The sequence below is a fragment of the Vanacampus margaritifer genome, chromosome 1 (assembly GCF_051991255.1).
Source record: "Vanacampus margaritifer isolate UIUO_Vmar chromosome 1, RoL_Vmar_1.0, whole genome shotgun sequence".
NCBI lineage: Eukaryota > Metazoa > Chordata > Actinopteri > Syngnathiformes > Syngnathidae > Vanacampus > Vanacampus margaritifer.
Window position 1 is genome coordinate 489,397 of NC_135432.1, and position 17,837 is coordinate 507,233.

At 43.5% G+C, this 17,837-nt stretch overlaps 1 protein-coding gene across 1 annotated transcript; it reads left to right on the plus strand.

Moving 5' to 3' along the window:
• Positions 1-791: 791 nt before the first annotated feature.
• LOC144038631 (POU domain, class 3, transcription factor 3-B-like) lies at positions 792-14,819 on the plus strand. Its single transcript, XM_077551251.1, has 5 exons — positions 792-2,663; positions 3,023-3,103; positions 9,243-9,348; positions 13,103-13,227; positions 13,648-14,819. The coding sequence occupies exons 1-4, from the start codon at positions 1,413-1,415 to the stop codon at positions 13,123-13,125; spliced, it is 1,461 nt and encodes a 486-aa protein (XP_077407377.1). The 5' UTR covers positions 792-1,412; the 3' UTR covers positions 13,126-13,227; positions 13,648-14,819.
• The last annotated feature ends 3,018 nt before the right edge of the window (positions 14,820-17,837 follow it).

Consider the following 17,837-nt stretch of genomic DNA (forward strand, 5'->3'; position numbering starts at 1 on the left):
AACAAATGTAATTGTTTATTTGCACAATATTCAGTTGCACATTTAAACTGTTTTCTCCACAAAATTATAAAAAAAAAACTGCTGTTTGGATGAAGCCATCAAAAATGTCTTCATTATGCCTTGCCTAGAGAATTAAAGCCCATGTTGATTCCTTTTTCTAAACATTGATGGATTAAAATGGATTGATTATTGATGGATTAAAATCTGTTTTATTGACCAAATCATGGGTGGCGTATTACATCCTTTTTTGCGTGCACATTTTGTTTTATATGTCAACAGATTACATAACTTTAAAAAATCTTGATATCAGTTACATAAATGTATAAGCATATTGATAAATGATTGTTTTGAAAATTGAGCATTATCTTTGCAAAATGTCTTTTAAATTAATGTTCTTGTGTTGGTTCCTGCACGACCGAATGAATGTTTTTTAGGGCGCTTCCAAACAGCTCCCGAGCAGGTTGGTTGGAAATCGCATTTTTGGACAAACACAAGAAGAGGTCCCACTTTATGAGCTTCCACTTTATTTACTACTCTGGTTTTGTTTGGGCTGCAATTAAGAATAAGCCAATCGGAACCGCCGGAAGGAGTTTCCGTGCGCCCGCCCGCGGCGAAGCGGCTCGTGCCTGCCAATCATTGCCCGGGCAGCCAATCAGCGGAGAGGAACGGGGTAAACATCCGCGAGTCATCGTGCTGGAGGGGGGTTCGGGAGGGGGCGCGGGTGCGGGGCGGGACTTGACGGCCCGTCAGGGAGAGAGAGGAGGAGAGGGAGAACAAGCGAATGAGAGATGAGGCTGCGTGCTGAGCAGCGCCTTCCACTGTTCCGACGGATTCTACTTCAACTGGAGTTTCCGCTTTGCCACCTTTAAATATATCAAAACGGAACGAAGACAAAGACTCCTCACTGCTATAAAAAGAAGAATAAAGCCAAGGAGAAATCGGACTGAATTACAAAAGGACTGCGCTCATGTTTTTTCACATCCAAAGGGAACGCAAATTGGGAGTGTGTGGACAATTTGCAAGCTTTTTTCTTGACTTTTTCCTGACTACCAAAAGTTTGTTTGGGACGACGCTTTTTCCATTCATAATTGAATTTTCATGTGCGAATTTCCAGCCGCCGAACTTTGTTTACGGACTGCACATGTTGGACTTTTGAGAAGCAGGAGTTTGTATCGGCCCATCTGCCCGAATGCTGTAAATGCATGCGGATTTTATTCAGTCTCCGATCCATCCGGGTTTTTTTTGTTTTTGTTTTTGTTTTTTTTACGCATGCACGCACGTATGGTGCGCGGCAAGCCATACTTTTGGAAGTTTGAATAATTCATGAGCTATAATTTGCCCACACGAACGAAGTGACTGTAAAAAGGGAGGGAGGGGGCTACCCACCAAACATATTCATAAGGCTTGACGGAATGGCCACCGCGGCTTCCAATCCTTATCTGGGCAGCAATAGCATCTTATCGTCCGGCTCCATCGTGCACTCTGACTCTGGAGGCGGTGGCATGCAGCCGGGCGGCACTGCTGTTACCGCGGGCTCGGGGGGCTACAGGGGGGACCCCTCCATTAAGATGGTGCAAAGTGACTTCATGCAAGGCGCCATGGCAGCGAGCAACGGGGGGCACATGCTGAGCCATGCCCACCAGTGGGTGACCTCCCTCCCGCACGCCGCCGCCGCCGCCGCCGCAGCCGCCGCCGCCGCGGTGGCCGCGGCCGAAGCCGGCTCGCCCTGGTCGTCGAGCCCGGTCGGTATGAGCGCCAGTCCGCAGCAGCAAGATGTGAAAAACTCGGCCAGGGACGACCTGCACACGGGCACCGCGCTGCACCACCGGCCGCCGGTGCCGCCTCACTTAGCGGCCCACCAGACTCACGCGGGGGCTTGGGGCAGCAGCACGGCGGCGCACATCAACTCCATCTCGGCGGGGCAGCAGCAGCAGCAGCAGCAGCAGCAGCAGCAGCAGTCGCTCATCTACTCCCAGCCGGGGGGCTTCACCGTCAACGGCATGCTGAGCCCCGGCAGCCAGAGCCTGGTGCACCCGGCCCTGGTGAGGGGCGACACCCCGGATTTGGACCACGCCGGCCACCACCACCACCATCACCAGCATCATTCGCACCACCAGCACCACGCCGGTGTCAACAGCCACGACCCGCACTCGGACGACGACACGCCGACCTCGGACGACCTGGAGCAGTTCGCCAAGCAGTTCAAGCAGCGGAGGATCAAACTGGGCTTCACGCAGGCGGACGTGGGCCTGGCGCTGGGCACGCTCTACGGCAACGTCTTCTCGCAGACCACCATCTGCAGGTTCGAGGCTCTGCAGCTCAGTTTCAAGAACATGTGCAAGCTGAAGCCGCTGCTGAACAAGTGGCTGGAGGAGGCCGACTCGACCACCGGCAGCCCCACCAGCATCGACAAGATCGCTGCGCAGGGCAGGAAGCGGAAGAAGCGCACGTCCATCGAGGTGAGCGTCAAGGGGGCCCTGGAGAGCCACTTCCTCAAGTGCCCCAAGCCCTCGGCCCAGGAAATCAGCAGCCTGGCGGACAACCTGCAGCTGGAGAAGGAGGTGGTCCGAGTGTGGTTTTGCAATCGGAGACAGAAGGAAAAGCGGATGACGCCGCCGGGAGTGGCGCAGACGCCGGAGGATGTGTACTCTCAGGTCGGCAATGTGAGTGCACAAACGCCGCCCCCCCTCCACGGACTGCAAACCAATGTTCAGTGAAACGTAGAGCACAATATGTCATATTCCGTTAGACTAAACAGCAAACACACACGCACAGACGATGGCCACGCGGGATAGCGGCGTTTTGATACTGTGATTGTCAGGGAATGTGAATGACTGCAGAAAACAAAACAAAAAATGTCTAATCTATTTTTTAGCACACACAGAAAGAGAGCGAGAGAGAGAAAGAAAACAAAGAGAACCTTGAACCGCTTTCCCTCCCAACCCCCTTCAAAACAAACGCATCTTCTTTAGGGCCCTGAAATGTCTTAACCTAAAAGGTTCCTTCTGCTTGTTTCTTTCAGGGGCATTTTTTAGTAGATTACTTAAAAGATGCGAGTGAGGCGAGCGACCAGAGGGTGACAACCACAAGTTCATTCCACCAGGTAATTTTGGCGCATTGAGAACACACCGAGACCCCCCCACACACTCACATCTCATCCCTCCATCACCAAGTGTTGTTTTGACCCCCCCCCCCCCCCCCCCCATTGTCGCCCCCCTCCAAAACAACGACCACTGTCCTGTGTGATGGAGACAAAGGGCCAAGCTTTTTGTACACGTTCGGACGGAGGACTGGACTGTCCCCGTGACTAGAACGACATCCACGAAGCTTTCTTCTTCTATTTCTCACTCACATTCGAAGGATCAGGGATGTTTTTTTTCCACGACAAAAAAAAAAAGACCGGAAGTGGACTGCTCCCCAAAACCCGCCAAGATCTCAAAGATCATTTTTGCTTTCGCGTGGCATTTATTTTCTTATTTAATGGACGCTGACGTGGTGTGGATTCTTCTTCTCCCCGTTTATATTTCAACAAATTGAGACATTTGACAACGACTTCAGCTGCACTTATTTGTCGACGGGGAATAAAATCTCCAAATGTTTTGCCAAGTGTGACTGAGTGGGTGCTGTGGACATATTATTATTAATGCTGCCCTTTCTAAGCAGTATTCTTTGGTAGGTTTGAAAAAACAACTCCGTAAAGCCGGCAATAGAGATCACTAGATCAGATGCTGATCACAATTATTTACTTTATATTTTTCATCAGAATGATTTGTTTTCATATTTTATTGGGAATACCTATGATTTATTCCAAACGGTAATTTATTTCCCCCCACCCCCACCCCGCCCCGCCCCCCATGGACTTGTGTGAGATGTTTTCTTGTTATATTTTCTCCTTCTATTTCTTCTTCTTTTTTCCTTCTTTTTTTATTCTGGAGGAGCACAAATCATCACAAGCTGCCGTTGTTGGTATATTTTGATGTGATCATTTGATTGTAATTTAATTTCAGTAGTGGTTTCGTATGAGCTGATTGAGACACAATAAATTTGTTAGAATGAAATGCAGATATCTTGTGTGTTAAATTTACGTTATTATTATTATTATTATTATTATTATTATTATTATTATTATTATTATTATTATTATTATTATTATTATTATTATTATTATTATTATTATATTAAGGCTGTGTGGTCTTTTTTAATGCACACACGTCGAATGCAATGTTGAACATTTTGGAGTCTAAAACGGTGGATTTAAAAACAGTCGAACAATTTCACGAATGTCGGCGTTTATGCAGCGTTGAAACGAAGAAAGCAGTCGTTTGTTTACATGTGTGTTGTCAGGCCCCAGCCAGAACATCCTAACTTCATTGTTCATGTGGCCCATTTGGTGTTTACACGTGATCTTTGCATCATGCAGAGGAAACTGCAGGCACAATTCACTTGGATGAAATAATAGAATGTGCGTGGACTTGCTTAATCACCGTATTTTTATTTTCGATTTGTAATTATTATTTTAGTTTTTCATATATTTCAAATGTATGAGTTATTTGATGTAATTGTTTTGGGGTGCTTCCCCCCCACTGGCATTAGTGTGGAGATGTGATCAGTTTATATTTCTGGTCATTGATCAACTTCAAGAGCTTTATGCAAAATTCCGATTGCAAAACATATTCGTGCGTGTGAGTCACGTGTCGTCTTGGTGGCTATTTCATTTTGTTATTCAACTTTTCTTTCCCGCCACTCACCAGAACTCACAGAACGTGTCCTTGCGACGCACGTTTTGAATTTGGCGGATGAATTCCCGCACTAGTTGCTTAGCAACTGAATTGAATGATCACGTAGCAGCACTTCTTTGTCTCCGTTACTGGAGATGGCACTGCTTGGTGAAAAGTCATTCCAAACTTTATTTTCCATCAACCGCCTTCTAACCACTACATTGTGATCGTTTATGTTCAACGAGTTGTTTCATTTCAAGTGAAAATCCAAATAATTGTTGCTTGTGCTTTTTGTCTATACTTGAACAAAGTTAGCCAACTCGCTGACACGTGACACGCCTTGCTGGTGCCCAATCTGCTGAGAGATTCAAGCGGGCCCAAAACACAAAAGCAGCTTCAAATCTCATAATGGGTTTTGATCCGCCTATTCTGCAACAGCCTTGGCTTTTTTTTCACGGCTCCTGAAGCAAACCTATATGTTGGCAGCGGTGTGTGCGTCGGCGTGGGTGCGTGCGTGCGTGCTCCATCGTGAGGCCCTGCGTGCGTGCATGCGTGCGCGCGTGCATGCGTGCACGGGGGAGCCCAAAACTATAGAATGGAAGTGGCTCGTGCAAGTCACATGCACCACTATGTGCTCCTAAATCCACTCGGTCCGCGATCTGGCGGGATTTCTCGCACAAAAGCAAACTTTGAAACACTTCATTGTCGCTCATTTCAATCAGGCTCCGACAGGAAGCCGCTGCTGCGCTTGTCATAAGAAATAATGACCCCCGATTAATATTTTATCTATGCTCTTAAGCAAACACGTCCAATAAAGAGGATGTCACACGACATGACGTGAATGTGTAGGACTAATTAATGATTAGGTCCTGACTGATAAGCTTGATTTGGCCGCACGCTTATTAAATGCAATAAAATGGGTTAACACGACGTCAGCACTTCTCTTTTTTGGGGAAATTTGACGTCTGTATTTAATCCACGCGTGCAAAATGATTATAGGCTAGTTACTGTATTCCAAGTTTTCTAAATGAAAGGAACAAATAATGAAGACTGTTCGTATTTATTTTACTGTGCCATATAGTTGTTTATTTATCAGCATCATTGCACGCAGATGCATAAACACTCACCTCTTGCCAAATTGTTTCACATTAAACCAACATTAACGATTCATTTAAATGGCCGGTAATGTTGCCTGCGATGTTCGAATTGTTAACCGATTAAAAGTTAATTTACCATAAAATATTGGTCTTCAATAAACGACATCAGAGACTTAATTGCCACAAATAATGAACACATGAAACAATTATTATTGTCGACGTATGAACGTTGCGTTTATTGAAGTTTCGGCCTACATCCAAGCAGAAGGACAAACGAGCATCTTCTCAGGTGCAATTTCAGGATGTTGCCGAAACGACGACGCGATTCTCGGGGGTTCGTCTCCATAAATTGTGAGGGTCGCGCTGTTGCGAGCCGGCAGCGAGTTGTGCTGACTGCTGAGGAGCAGGCAGAGGAGCGCGTCATCTCATTTGCCGCGCTTTCATTTACCAAAACGCGCTTGGCCTACCTGATTACCTGCAATTTTTTTTTTTTAATTAAATAAATTAATAAAATATAAATAATAAATATACTGCGTTCATTTTAATACATCATTCATATCATCATTATCTATCTCTCTATGTATCTATCTATCTATCTATCTATCTTTCTATCTATCTTTCTATCTATCTATCTATCTATCTATCTATCTATCTATCTATCTATCTATCTATCTATCCATCCATCCATCCATCCATCCATCCATCCATCCATCCATCCATCTATCTATCTATCTATCTATCTATCTATCTATCTATCTATCTATCTATCTATCTATCTATCTATCTATCCATCCATCCATCCATCCATCCATCCATCCATCCATCCATCCATCCATCCATCCATCCATCCATCCATCCATCCATCCATCCATCCATCCATCCATCCATCCATCCATCTATCTATCTATCTATCTATCTATCTATCTATCTATCTATCTATCTATCTATCTATCTATCTATCTATCTATCTTTCTATCCACTCTGCGCCTTAATGTTATTGAACAAGGAAACAAAAAGTCTGATCTGCCGTTTTTTGCAAATATAAAACTTGTCGCAGTAAAATAATTCACCGAACAGCAAATGCTTTTGGAGGATTGGATTTAAATGGAAATTTTAAATAATGGACATTTACTTTACCCTGAGTGAAACTCCCATAATCGTATTTAATTTATTTGCTGCAGTTGTGGCGCGTGATGCTATTTCTTTTCTATAGTTCAGGCTTTGTCTCAATGTAATATTTATTATGTCATATATTTAATGAATTAAAACAATAATATAAATATCATTCACCAATGCAATTAATATACTGTATGTCAATAAAGATCATCCATCAAGAAAACGATTGAATTAGGAAGAAACCGTAGCACATAAAATATTTGACCCTGCAGCGCCGCCCAGTGGCCACTTCACCGACTCTTGAACTTGAAAAGCATATTCACGTACAGTATAACTTTAAATAAATTAGATGACGAGTGTTTTGTTTTTCCAGCTCCCGTTATTTTTATTACAAGATATGTTGCACGCTCTTAGATGAGCTTTTGTTTAAAAAAATAAATAAATAAAATAAATTTAAAATAATCTTGGTTTCATTTATTTCCTATGTAAACGTTTGCTTTTTTCAAGCAGCTTTGCAGTCAATTCGAGGGGTTCAATAAGCGCCTGATGATCCCCACAAAAGATATCGACGTGGTTTGGCCGTTGCCAAGGGAACCAGGAAGCTAGTTAGTGATCTTTCACATCGACAGTCGACACGTGCGTGACTCCTCACACGCATTATTGGAAAGCTGCTACGTCGTTTTCACGGCTAATGATGATGTGATTCTCGTATATTGCTGCTACATCTCCGCCACAAAATTGCAACTTATGGTTTATCGTTTAAAAACAAAGTCGAATTTCCCACCCAGACCAAGAGCACCTAAAGAAATAAGAAACGTGCTCACGTGGCCAATTCCAATGACTATTGTTCATTGAGGTAAGTTGTGTTTTGTTCCTTCGCTGGCACAATAAGGGTGTGCGTGCAACTTTTGGAAGCAGCATTTGCAATTTGGAGCACAGAGACACACACAATCTATAACGAGCTCTGCATGCGTCACATGTCGGCTACAAAGATGCACAATTGAAACATAGACGTCTACTTTTTATAATCTTGATAGCCCTTTCTAATATTTTCCCTCCAATTCAACAATTTAGCCAATAAAGAAAAAACCCCAGCATACATCCTTGTTTTTTTTTTTAAATGATGATTATTATTTTGTTTTAATACCACGACTCCTCATTGGGGTGCCAGCCAGGTGAGCTGCATGGCTCAACTGTCATCTATCACATGTGATTTTGGGAAACTTTTACACTGCATTTCACATACAGAAGGACAAACCACTCGCGCTCAAATTCAAAAGATATCAGGGATTGTTTGTGTGTGTGTGTGTGTGTGTTGTTTTGTTTTTTTTGGGTGGGGGGGGGCAATTAGGATGACAGGGTACCTGAAGATGTCGGGTTGGATGCCGCAGCCCGGATTTGAAGCTCCAAAATATCCGTTTCAAAAGTAGTAATCCAGCAATCTGTCATGTACTGTATATTGCTGGTTTGGACCAAAATCTTATGTCACAATTTTGCAAATTCCGTATTTTTTCACAAATGGGCTATTTCGATTTATTATTTACTAATATTATTACATTTCATATTTTTGCAAATTATTGACCAATTTAAAGAATTGAAAATGAATGACCTGTTGTGTTGCCGATGCAATGTTAATGTGTTGGACAAATTTTGGGGGTCCCCTTAAAAGTGACTATTTTAGAGGTACGAGGGTTCCACCCACACCAGTGGTATGTGACTTCAGTCACAATGAAAGAAACCGTAGCTCCACTATAAAAAAAAAATGAAACGTGTATTTTTGGGACCAAAACAGTAAGTTTGAATATCTTTCCATTATTAACATGTGTGACAATGTTGTTCTCGTTAGCACAACAAAGCAAGACTTTTTTGTTGCTCCACAACAATTTGCTGCGTTGCTTGTACTTCAATCTTGAATTTGGTGTTTGATACCACAAGGGCCAGCGCTTGTGTAAACTCGTGTTCATTTGTTGTGAAATGTGCGACGGCCAACCGTCACAACAGAAAAACTTCAAACATTTAGTTGAATTGGCCAAATTCAAAGTTGATCGGTGTGATGCGTTTATCAGTTCACTCAACGTATTTTTTATTTATTTTCATTCAATTGACATTTTTTCAATGTATTATTATTATTATTTTACAATATACAATACTTACAAAAAAAAAAAACACTTCGACACCCCATGCAGTGTGAGTGAACGTTGGATCGAGTTGTGGAATGCCAGCAGAGCAAGTATACATTTCCAAGCTTTTCTTCTCATCCGTTTTTTGTTGTTGTTGTTGTTGTTGTTTGTTTGTTTTTTGCGGGACATAGATGGGGGCTCTGAAAGTGACATGTATGCTCCAGCTGGCTGACTACGGACTGTCCCGGCAGCCTGTCGGCCCAGACGGCAGTTACCTTGGTGACGGCAGAAGGGAGGGTGAGTCATTGGGGAGTGAGCAGAGAGGCTGATACATCACCGTGACCTGATGGCTTTGTCAATACTGCTTAGATCAGGAGCCACGGCAATCTGCTGCGACCCCCCCCCCCCCCCCCCCACCCACACACACACACACACACACACACCGCACACTTCAATTGGCGACGCAAGATATCATATGATGAAGTTCTTTAGAACCAGTTATTCCAACCATTCATTTCTTATTCTGATTAGTTGACTTTGCCTAACTCTTTGACTGGCAGCCATTTTGACTGAAGCAACCCCCTTCGCTCCCGGCTGTTTGACTGCATTTGGACTGATTTTGCAAGGCCCACAGCATTATGTGTTCTATTGCTATGAAAACATGGAACAGACCAAAAGAAAGATTAGTCTCTTTGTATCTGTTTCCGTTTTGCAGCAGTTAGCATTAGCATATAGCTAAGTTTAATCATTATTCGCAAATCTGCTTAAAACACTGGGGAAAGAGCTTTTTTTGCAACATGGCCCTGGTTGATCTCTTATACTCTGCTGCCACCTGCTGTCCGTTTTTGTAATAACTACCATTGCTTTAAGCGTTCTCTTCAGTTCAAAGGCTGCATCAAAGCCTTTTGATGTTTTAGCATTAAAAAAAAAAAAAAACATTTAAAAAAAACATTTAAAAAAAACGTATAAATACCTTTTTGGGACCGTGGCAATATTTAAAATAGAACGTTTTTATACGTTTTGGGGGCCAAATGAGTTCATATGTGGGCATCCACCCTGGACTGCTTGCAGGCTGTATTTGTTGTTTTCCTCCAAAGCATCAGTTAAGTCACTTCACAGATAATAATTCAGGGGTGGCCAAGTTGGGTCCTGGAGAGCCCCTGTTTTCCATGTTTCTCTCCACTAACACACCTGATTGCTTATCGGGCTTCTGCAAAGCTTGCTGATGAGCTGATCATTAGATTCAGCTGCGCTGGCGTAGGGAGACAAAACAGGCTGGATGGCGCCTCCCGAGGACCGGACTTATGGCCACCCCTGAAATAATTCATACCATTATCACAATACAAAAAAAAGTCGACCAGCAAAGTAGTGAGCAGTTAAATTGATCAATCCAATTCTTTTCAAACACTTTGTAAAATCTTTGCAGGACGCAAAGCAACAAATATTCTTCCCAGTTGTAACCTATTGTTGATGTATTTTGTATTGTTTCCCATCCGCATGTGCAAACCTGCGTAGGCAGTAAGAAGGTGTGCATGCTTAAAAAACAAACAACAGAGCTCACAAACATTTGAGGCAGGCAGGAAATGTTTTGTTGCGGCCTTCCACGCGTGCAAGCTCCTAAATGACACGAACGACGGCCACATTTCCACGCACACAAAACATTTGTGACAGGCTGAGGTGTGTGCGCGTGGATTAAACACACGCCGGTGAGAAAAGCCAGCGGAGGCGAAGGGCCGTCTCGCTCCGTATCTCATTAGCCAAAAGTCAAAGTCGGATTGGAAAACATCTGCTGCCGTAACCGTTCCTAGCCGGCGGATTGCATCGATGACTAATGATGGGCCGCAGGTACTTGCGGGTTAGACGTTAGAGACCCTCGCCAGCCACAAATGAGCGCCATAATCCCCGCACGCCGTTTCCGGCAAGATGCCAGCATGCGGATGGCGCTGTGATGCGGGAAGAGTTTGCAGGTAATCTGGGCCTGCCGGCGAGGAGCGAGCGGCGAGGATGAAACCTGCTCCCCGCCATTCCTCCAATCTGACCAATCCTCTTAACGAAAAACGCAGCTCCTCTCAAGCGTCAACGTTTCCTGCTTAAGAGGAAGCAGACGTGCACTTTTAGCATCAAAAATGTGGAAAAGCAAACATGGAGGTTGCTTGCACTCAAACACAGACGACGCTGCGCAAGCGACTTCCGCTTCCATTCCGAGGCTTTGCTCACTGAAATAAAAGTAATTAATTGCGGCGATACACCGAGGACGTCATTATCTTGTTCCAGTAACTGCTACATATTTCATTAGCGCTAATTGTTCCCCGAGCATCGTTGAAAAGTGTTGCACACCAGACGCCGCGCGCTAATCCTGCACTTGATACAAATTTGTGACTTTGACAACATACACATCATCAGAGACGGCAAGCAGGCCTTTTGTGGCGCACATCTGTAGCGCGTTTGCCACCTCGGGTGCAAATTCCTCCCTCTGCCTCCCCAGGTGTTAATGCCTGCCAGATTGGGGAGAAAGTCATTTGAGAAGAGATTCCGCAACAAAGGTCTCGGATACTGATTAAGTCAACCGCTGCCGTGTGGTCCCGTTTCAAAATGGCGTCGCACGTCGCCTGGGGGCGTGCGGGGCCACAGGCTGCAAAGGCGCCCTGAAACATGGGAACGAGGTTTCATAAGTCAACAGCGGAGGTTTACTGGGCCAAGCCGGCCCCTGCAAGCTACGCGCTATTAGCTGATTGGCTGATTGTAATTGCGGCAGCTTGACCCCCTCCCTCGGGACAAATATTTCATTTGAGGGCTTTAACCTTTCCACGTTGTCAAATTGCACGGCCAGATGTTGAGGAGTCCTCGGCCTTCTGACCAGCGGGGAGAAAAAGCGTGCAGATTTTCCTGTTAGCGTCGGCGCTGCTGATTTCGAAGAAGTTCTTGTCCCGTCCGTCACCCGATGCCAGCCGGGCGCATCATTTCAAATTGCTGCCGTCATTAGCTGTGCTCGCAAGATCAATGGCGAGATCAACCGCGCTTATTAACCCTGCAAACACTCGCTGGTCGGCTCGCTCCTTCCAATTAGCGCTGCAATTTGTCAGCTGTTGAAGTGCGACTCCACGCCAGCGATTCTTCGCTTCATTCTACGCAAGTTAAAGGAATTTGACCATTCAAACATCGGCCAAAATAATTTGGCCTGTCAGTTGGCCCGACATTGACGGATGCTCAGGACGCAAAGCTTCCACAAAATGCACCGCTCGACCGTCTTCTTTATTGAGCCGCTTTGACGGACAACAACCGGCTTCATTCCGTCATCATTCTGCGAAGCTGACAGAGTGCCGGAAGTGGCCACCTTTTTAACTTTATGCCACTTGTACACAACTATTACTGGTCTAATTATTAATATTACATTACATATAAATCCATACCATGACGTCATATCCTTAAATATATATATATATAAAGAACTTTGCATCGCGCAAAGCATTCTTGTAACTGAAAAGGAAAGTTATTTTTTATAACAGTAACAGTTGAGCTATTCGTGGGCAATAGAGACCAGGCATTGGCATCAGCCTAATATATATATATATATATATATATATATATATATATATATATATATATATATCGTCTTTTCTTGGACATGGTAAGGCCTTGGATTGTTGATATTTTTTTCAACAATTTTATTCCTATGTGAAGTAACAGAAATACTGTAGAAATATTATTTTCTAGAAACAAAACTATTGCCATAATAAGTTGTTTTTTTGTTTTTTAACTGCACAGGGATTCTTATTAACATCCTTAGTAGTCATACAAATATAAAAAAGCAAAAAAGTCATCCATTTTGAAATGAAAATGCAATTTCTCTGGCGCCACAGGAGTGTCTGATGCTGCAAACTGCAACTTTCTTCTTCACTTCTTGACTTTTGTCTTTCATTTTGAATATATATTGGAACAGAAATATTTGAAAAAACGGATGAGGGTGGGGGCAAATATGAAAACTTGAATTTGTATCCAGTAATTATGATTCTGAACTCAACTTTTGATGGCTTTTTGATTGCTTTTTTAGCAGATCTTTCTCTACGTTGGTGATTGATGTGGAAGAAGAAAAGTGAAATGTTGCTTGAAGAGTGTCATTTCCTAGATTCCTTCCCTTGATGCATTTTCTACGGTTGATTCCGTTTAAGGTCACAGGTGAGCTGGAGCCTCTCCTAGCATGCATGTTTTTTGTATGTACAAAAGACGTCAGACTTGATGCCCTAATTCGCTGAATTGCATTCCCCTCCAAAAAAGACTTTTTTTAAAAAAAAAAAAAAAGACACCCTTTGCCCTTTTATTGAGGTCTTCCAGTTGAACCCTTTTGTTCTTCTATAAACTCAAATAGGAATGAGAATGTGTGGAAATGTTTGAGTGTTTGGGCCCCTGGGGACTTGACTTTGCAGCAGACCGGGCCCATTATGGGCAAAAGGTGGAGGGGATGAGGAGGGAACTGGGGTTCGTTCCGGATGTTTTTCTTCAGTCATTCCCAGACATTTGTGCAAGTGTCGGGTTTCTCCCCGTCTCCCGGCCCGGCCCCACTTCAAGCCAGTCTCAAATGGTTTCCTTCCTCTCCAGGCCTTCAAATGAACAAAACACTGTGAGAGAAGACGAGGAAGGAAAGTAGTCATGTCATCTCTCCAAGCCAGAGACGGCCTGAAGTAACCTTTCAGCTGTTGGGGCAAACTCAATACTGTGTGCGTGTGAGAGGGCAACAAAGTGCTTCCAGGTGAGAGATGGATGTGAATGTTGGGAAACGCTCGGGTGAAAGGTCACGTGGGTGCACGCTTTGGCTGTGCTACTCATGGGTGCGAGAAAAGTTTGGAGCCCAACAAATTATACGTGAATATGTCAACTCAAATCATTATTATTATTATAATTTTTCATAGCTGTGACGAATGCTGAGTTTAAATGATTTTATATATATATTTATTTATTTATTTTTAAAAAACGTGATCATTTTTACAGTAATTGTCCAGATTTGTTACAAATGTTCTGTTTCTTGTGGACTGATGAGCTTGTTTCTTTCTTTTTCTTGAAAATGATCATTATTTGACTGGCATCGGGGGTTTGGGACGCATGCCGCATATTAGCTATCATTCACGTCAGTTTGTTCCCATACTTTTGCTTATCTTAAAATGCAATGTTTTCTACAAGTTGTCTATCTGGTCCATGGAAAATACCTTGAAATAAAAGCAAAACTCTTGATCTTGATCGTTTTCAGTCGTCAGCAAGGATGACATGATTGACCTCACTGTTCCAATACTTCTGGAGCAAAGTGCATTTCTTAACAATTTGCCAAAAGAAAAAGAACACTGTCCCTCCACGTTTGCTCTTTTTCCCCCCAAACTGTCAAGGGCCATTAAGCTGCAGACACGGCGGACCCAAACGGAGCAAGAGTTCCGTTCCACTCGGGCCTCACGCGCCCCCGTGGAGGCGCTGTGAGGAGAAGGCGCTCTAATACCTGCAGACGTGCGTGGCCAGCGCCCAATCTGTTCATTTCACGCGCTGCCACGAGTGCTTTGTAATTATCCTGATATGGACGAGGACCGATTCCTGCAGGTCAATGCCGGCGCTTCAGCTGGCGCTTCAGCTGCCTTCACGCATCTCAGTAAACGTCTTTATCTATTACTGATGGCAAATTAATTTCCACTCGGGGACACTTGCCTGTAATCTCCACATACGTGTGTGTGCGTGCACTGATATTGATATTTCAGCGGATGAGGCTTTGTTCACACGCACCTGCTGCAATTGGAGTCTTTTGCTGAGCTCTTAACTTTGTACAGTACTTCAAATGTATACATAGCTAAGTGTGTTAAAGATGTCTGCTAAGTGATTTGTGGTATAAATGACCACTCGTAATTGAATCCGGCATCGGCGTGCGGCGAATCGGCCGCGCCGCAGCACCGAGGCTAGTAAATAAATGAGCATGAGCAAAGTGGCCATTTGAGTCTCCGTGTTTGTGGAGGAACCATAATGGATTCTTTAGAGCCGTGAACGGTTTATAGTCATGTTTCAGCATGATGGGCTTATCCTTACGCAAGGCGCTAAGGATATTAGGGAATCGGCGTAAAGCGGCATGGAAATGATGACGGGAGCAAAGCCTCGGCTCGCCGATATTAAAGCCGCCATCCTCGGGAAAGTGGGGGAGGGAGCGCTCTGCTCAGCTCCACCGTGTGATCTCCTCCGTTGTCATATGTTCCGTTGCTGTTTTTAGAGGCACGCAATTAAAAAGGCTGCCGCGAAATTTAAGAGAGACGGCGGTCAGGGTGGCCGAGTTTCATCATCCCCTTTTTATTTCGTCCCTTTTTAGTCGTCTAAAAATCGAGCATTTTAGTCCAAGAAAACACCATTGTTTTAGTCAACAAAAACTTTTAGTCAAGACAATCATTTAACTCCTGTATTTTTTTGGGCAGCAGTTTATGTTGAACATTTTGGATCTAAAACGATTTCACATCAAATTTTCATTTCATCTTTTTGATGAAAAACAACTTGATGCACAATTAGAGTATATCAACAAGTGGCTACTACGGCTACGTGCTATAAAGTTAGCCAGTGAGCTCAGTTTTTATTGAGTGAAGTACATTTTTGCCTGGTCTTAATTAGATGACGAAAATGCATACTGATTTAGTCCCTGTTATTGTTGATTAATGAGAGTTTTAGTCTAATCTAGTCTAGTCTGTTTCTAGTCCAGTGGAAACTGAGGAACTGATTTTGGTTTGGTTTTGGTGGCGAAAGTGAGACTAGTGCGGCCTATGGTGAAATGCCGCCTTTCCATGCGGAAATCAGCTGCAAATCTTGGACGTGTGGCGTTATTTTCATTGGCCACGGCAGCCTTCACTCACCGCTAACGAGGTGTATCTTGTCATTAACAAAAAGTGAAAGGTGAAGCTCTCCTTCCGGTCCAGCCACGACAAGTCTTGTGTCAGATGAGGAGGGATGATTAATGTCCCGACCCTTGGCCGCACTGTGAATTAGAGAAGACGGGTGGAAACCATTTTTCTCGCCGGGCAGGAGGACGCTGGTGGCAAAAGAAGGGGGCAAACACCGTTTATCATCCCACTGACGACAGGCCTCCTCCAGGCAATTTAAACACACCGCCAAATCGACTGGCACCGGCCCCGAGTCACTTTGATTAATCTTCCCATGTTCCTGTTCCAACTCTATCAAAGTAATCTAAGTGAAGACTCACAACATTGATCTGTAGACGTAGTGCTGTGTAGCGTGCACACAAACAATACACATGCTTTTGCACATACACGACGAGGCTGCAGTCGGTGCAAGTGACAGAAAGATGATGTGTATCAGAGCTGCATAACATGGAACATTCTGCTTCAATGTGTTAGAGATCTTTTCATCGGATTTCTAGTGGTTCGGTTATGAGGAAAGTTTGAAGTTTACCATTTGCATGACAGACTAGAATGATGGCTGGAATTGATTGAAATAAAGCAGCGACCTTTTTCCTTTTTCTGCTGCATTATGTGGCCGCTTTGCTTTGTATCACCGTGATCATATCTTGTTTTTTGTTTTATTTGTTTTTTAACAAGCGGTCATGCTCTGATGTGGACTGGAGAGCTCAACAACTTCAAAAAGTGGCAATATTGAAGTGGCCTTACAGTACGCTAGTGTTGAAAAATGTTTTGTTTCTATACAAATGACTACATTTGTCATTTCTGGCAGTTTTGTATTGTGCTCCGCATACCATCATGTGCCTGTTGATGTCCAATTTACAGTGCAATACTTGTTCTGTCTTTTTGTTTGGCGGGATCTTATTACATGTGACCCTCAAACATTTTCCATCAACATCTGCAACACTTTTCCTTCTAATCTAACGAATAAATGATACAAATGTCCCTTTGCTTTCCTCCAGACTGACATCTTGACATCTTGTTATAGATAAACACAAAATAGATGTGATTACTTTGATGGGACGTTGAATGGCAGCCACATGGAGGTGATTGTTGGTAGAATGAACTTTTGACACATATCAAACGTTGTCAACAAACAACATCAAACTATAACTTTCTAATACCTCTTCATTAAAGATTGTATTAAATGTTTTCAAACCATGATAGAGGCCAATGTGTTGTTATTGTTCAATTGTAACCATAGATATGAACAGGTACAGCAGCTACAACATGACCCTTTGTGCTGCATGCCTATGATGAGGCTAAGCTAGTGTGGGCAAAGTGTCAGCCATTCCATATTTGTGGAAGGCGTGAACGTTAGATACATAATACATATATGTATGTCTTTGCATTTTTTATATACATATTCAGTAACTATATATCTGAGTATGTAAATTTATGGCTAAATGTCTGAGGCTACCCTTAGCCTCTGGACCTAAAGAACAAAATAGCTCTACATTTGCTGGCTATTTTTGCATTTGTTTGTTGTTGCTGTTTTTAAATCAAATTGTTCTTTAATAATAACACATATTTTAACATTGATAATAAAATAAGCCTTATCAAAATTGCTGTACAAATGAGGAAGTTATGATTTATTTTCCAAGTATAAGTGTTGCTTTTGAGGGGAACGTTGCCCCCACCAATGTGGCCGCCACATAGGAATATTTCATCTGTGGTCAACAATGCTGCATTCGTGGAAGTTGGGAAATTTGAATTCTCCAACTACATACCAGGAAGTATGCACGGGAACACCCGTTTGAACATTTATAAACTCCCAAATCCGAGTTGCGAAGTCGGAAACCAAAAAAAACAGGACCCCGACTTAATCGGCCGGTTCAAATCGGACGTCACTTTATTAGA

Coding starts and splice junctions, on each gene's coding strand:
- LOC144038631 (XM_077551251.1), top strand. CDS start 1,413: ATGGCCACCGCGGCTTCCAATCCTTATCTGGGCAGCAATAGCATCTTA. Junction 2,664..3,022: donor TGTACTCTCAGGTCGGCAAT/GTGAGTGCACAA, acceptor TGTTTCTTTCAG/GGGCATTTTTTAGTAGATTA. Junction 9,349..13,102: donor TGGTGACGGCAGAAGGGAGG/GTGAGTCATTGG, acceptor TTGCTTTTTTAG/CAGATCTTTCTCTACGTTGG.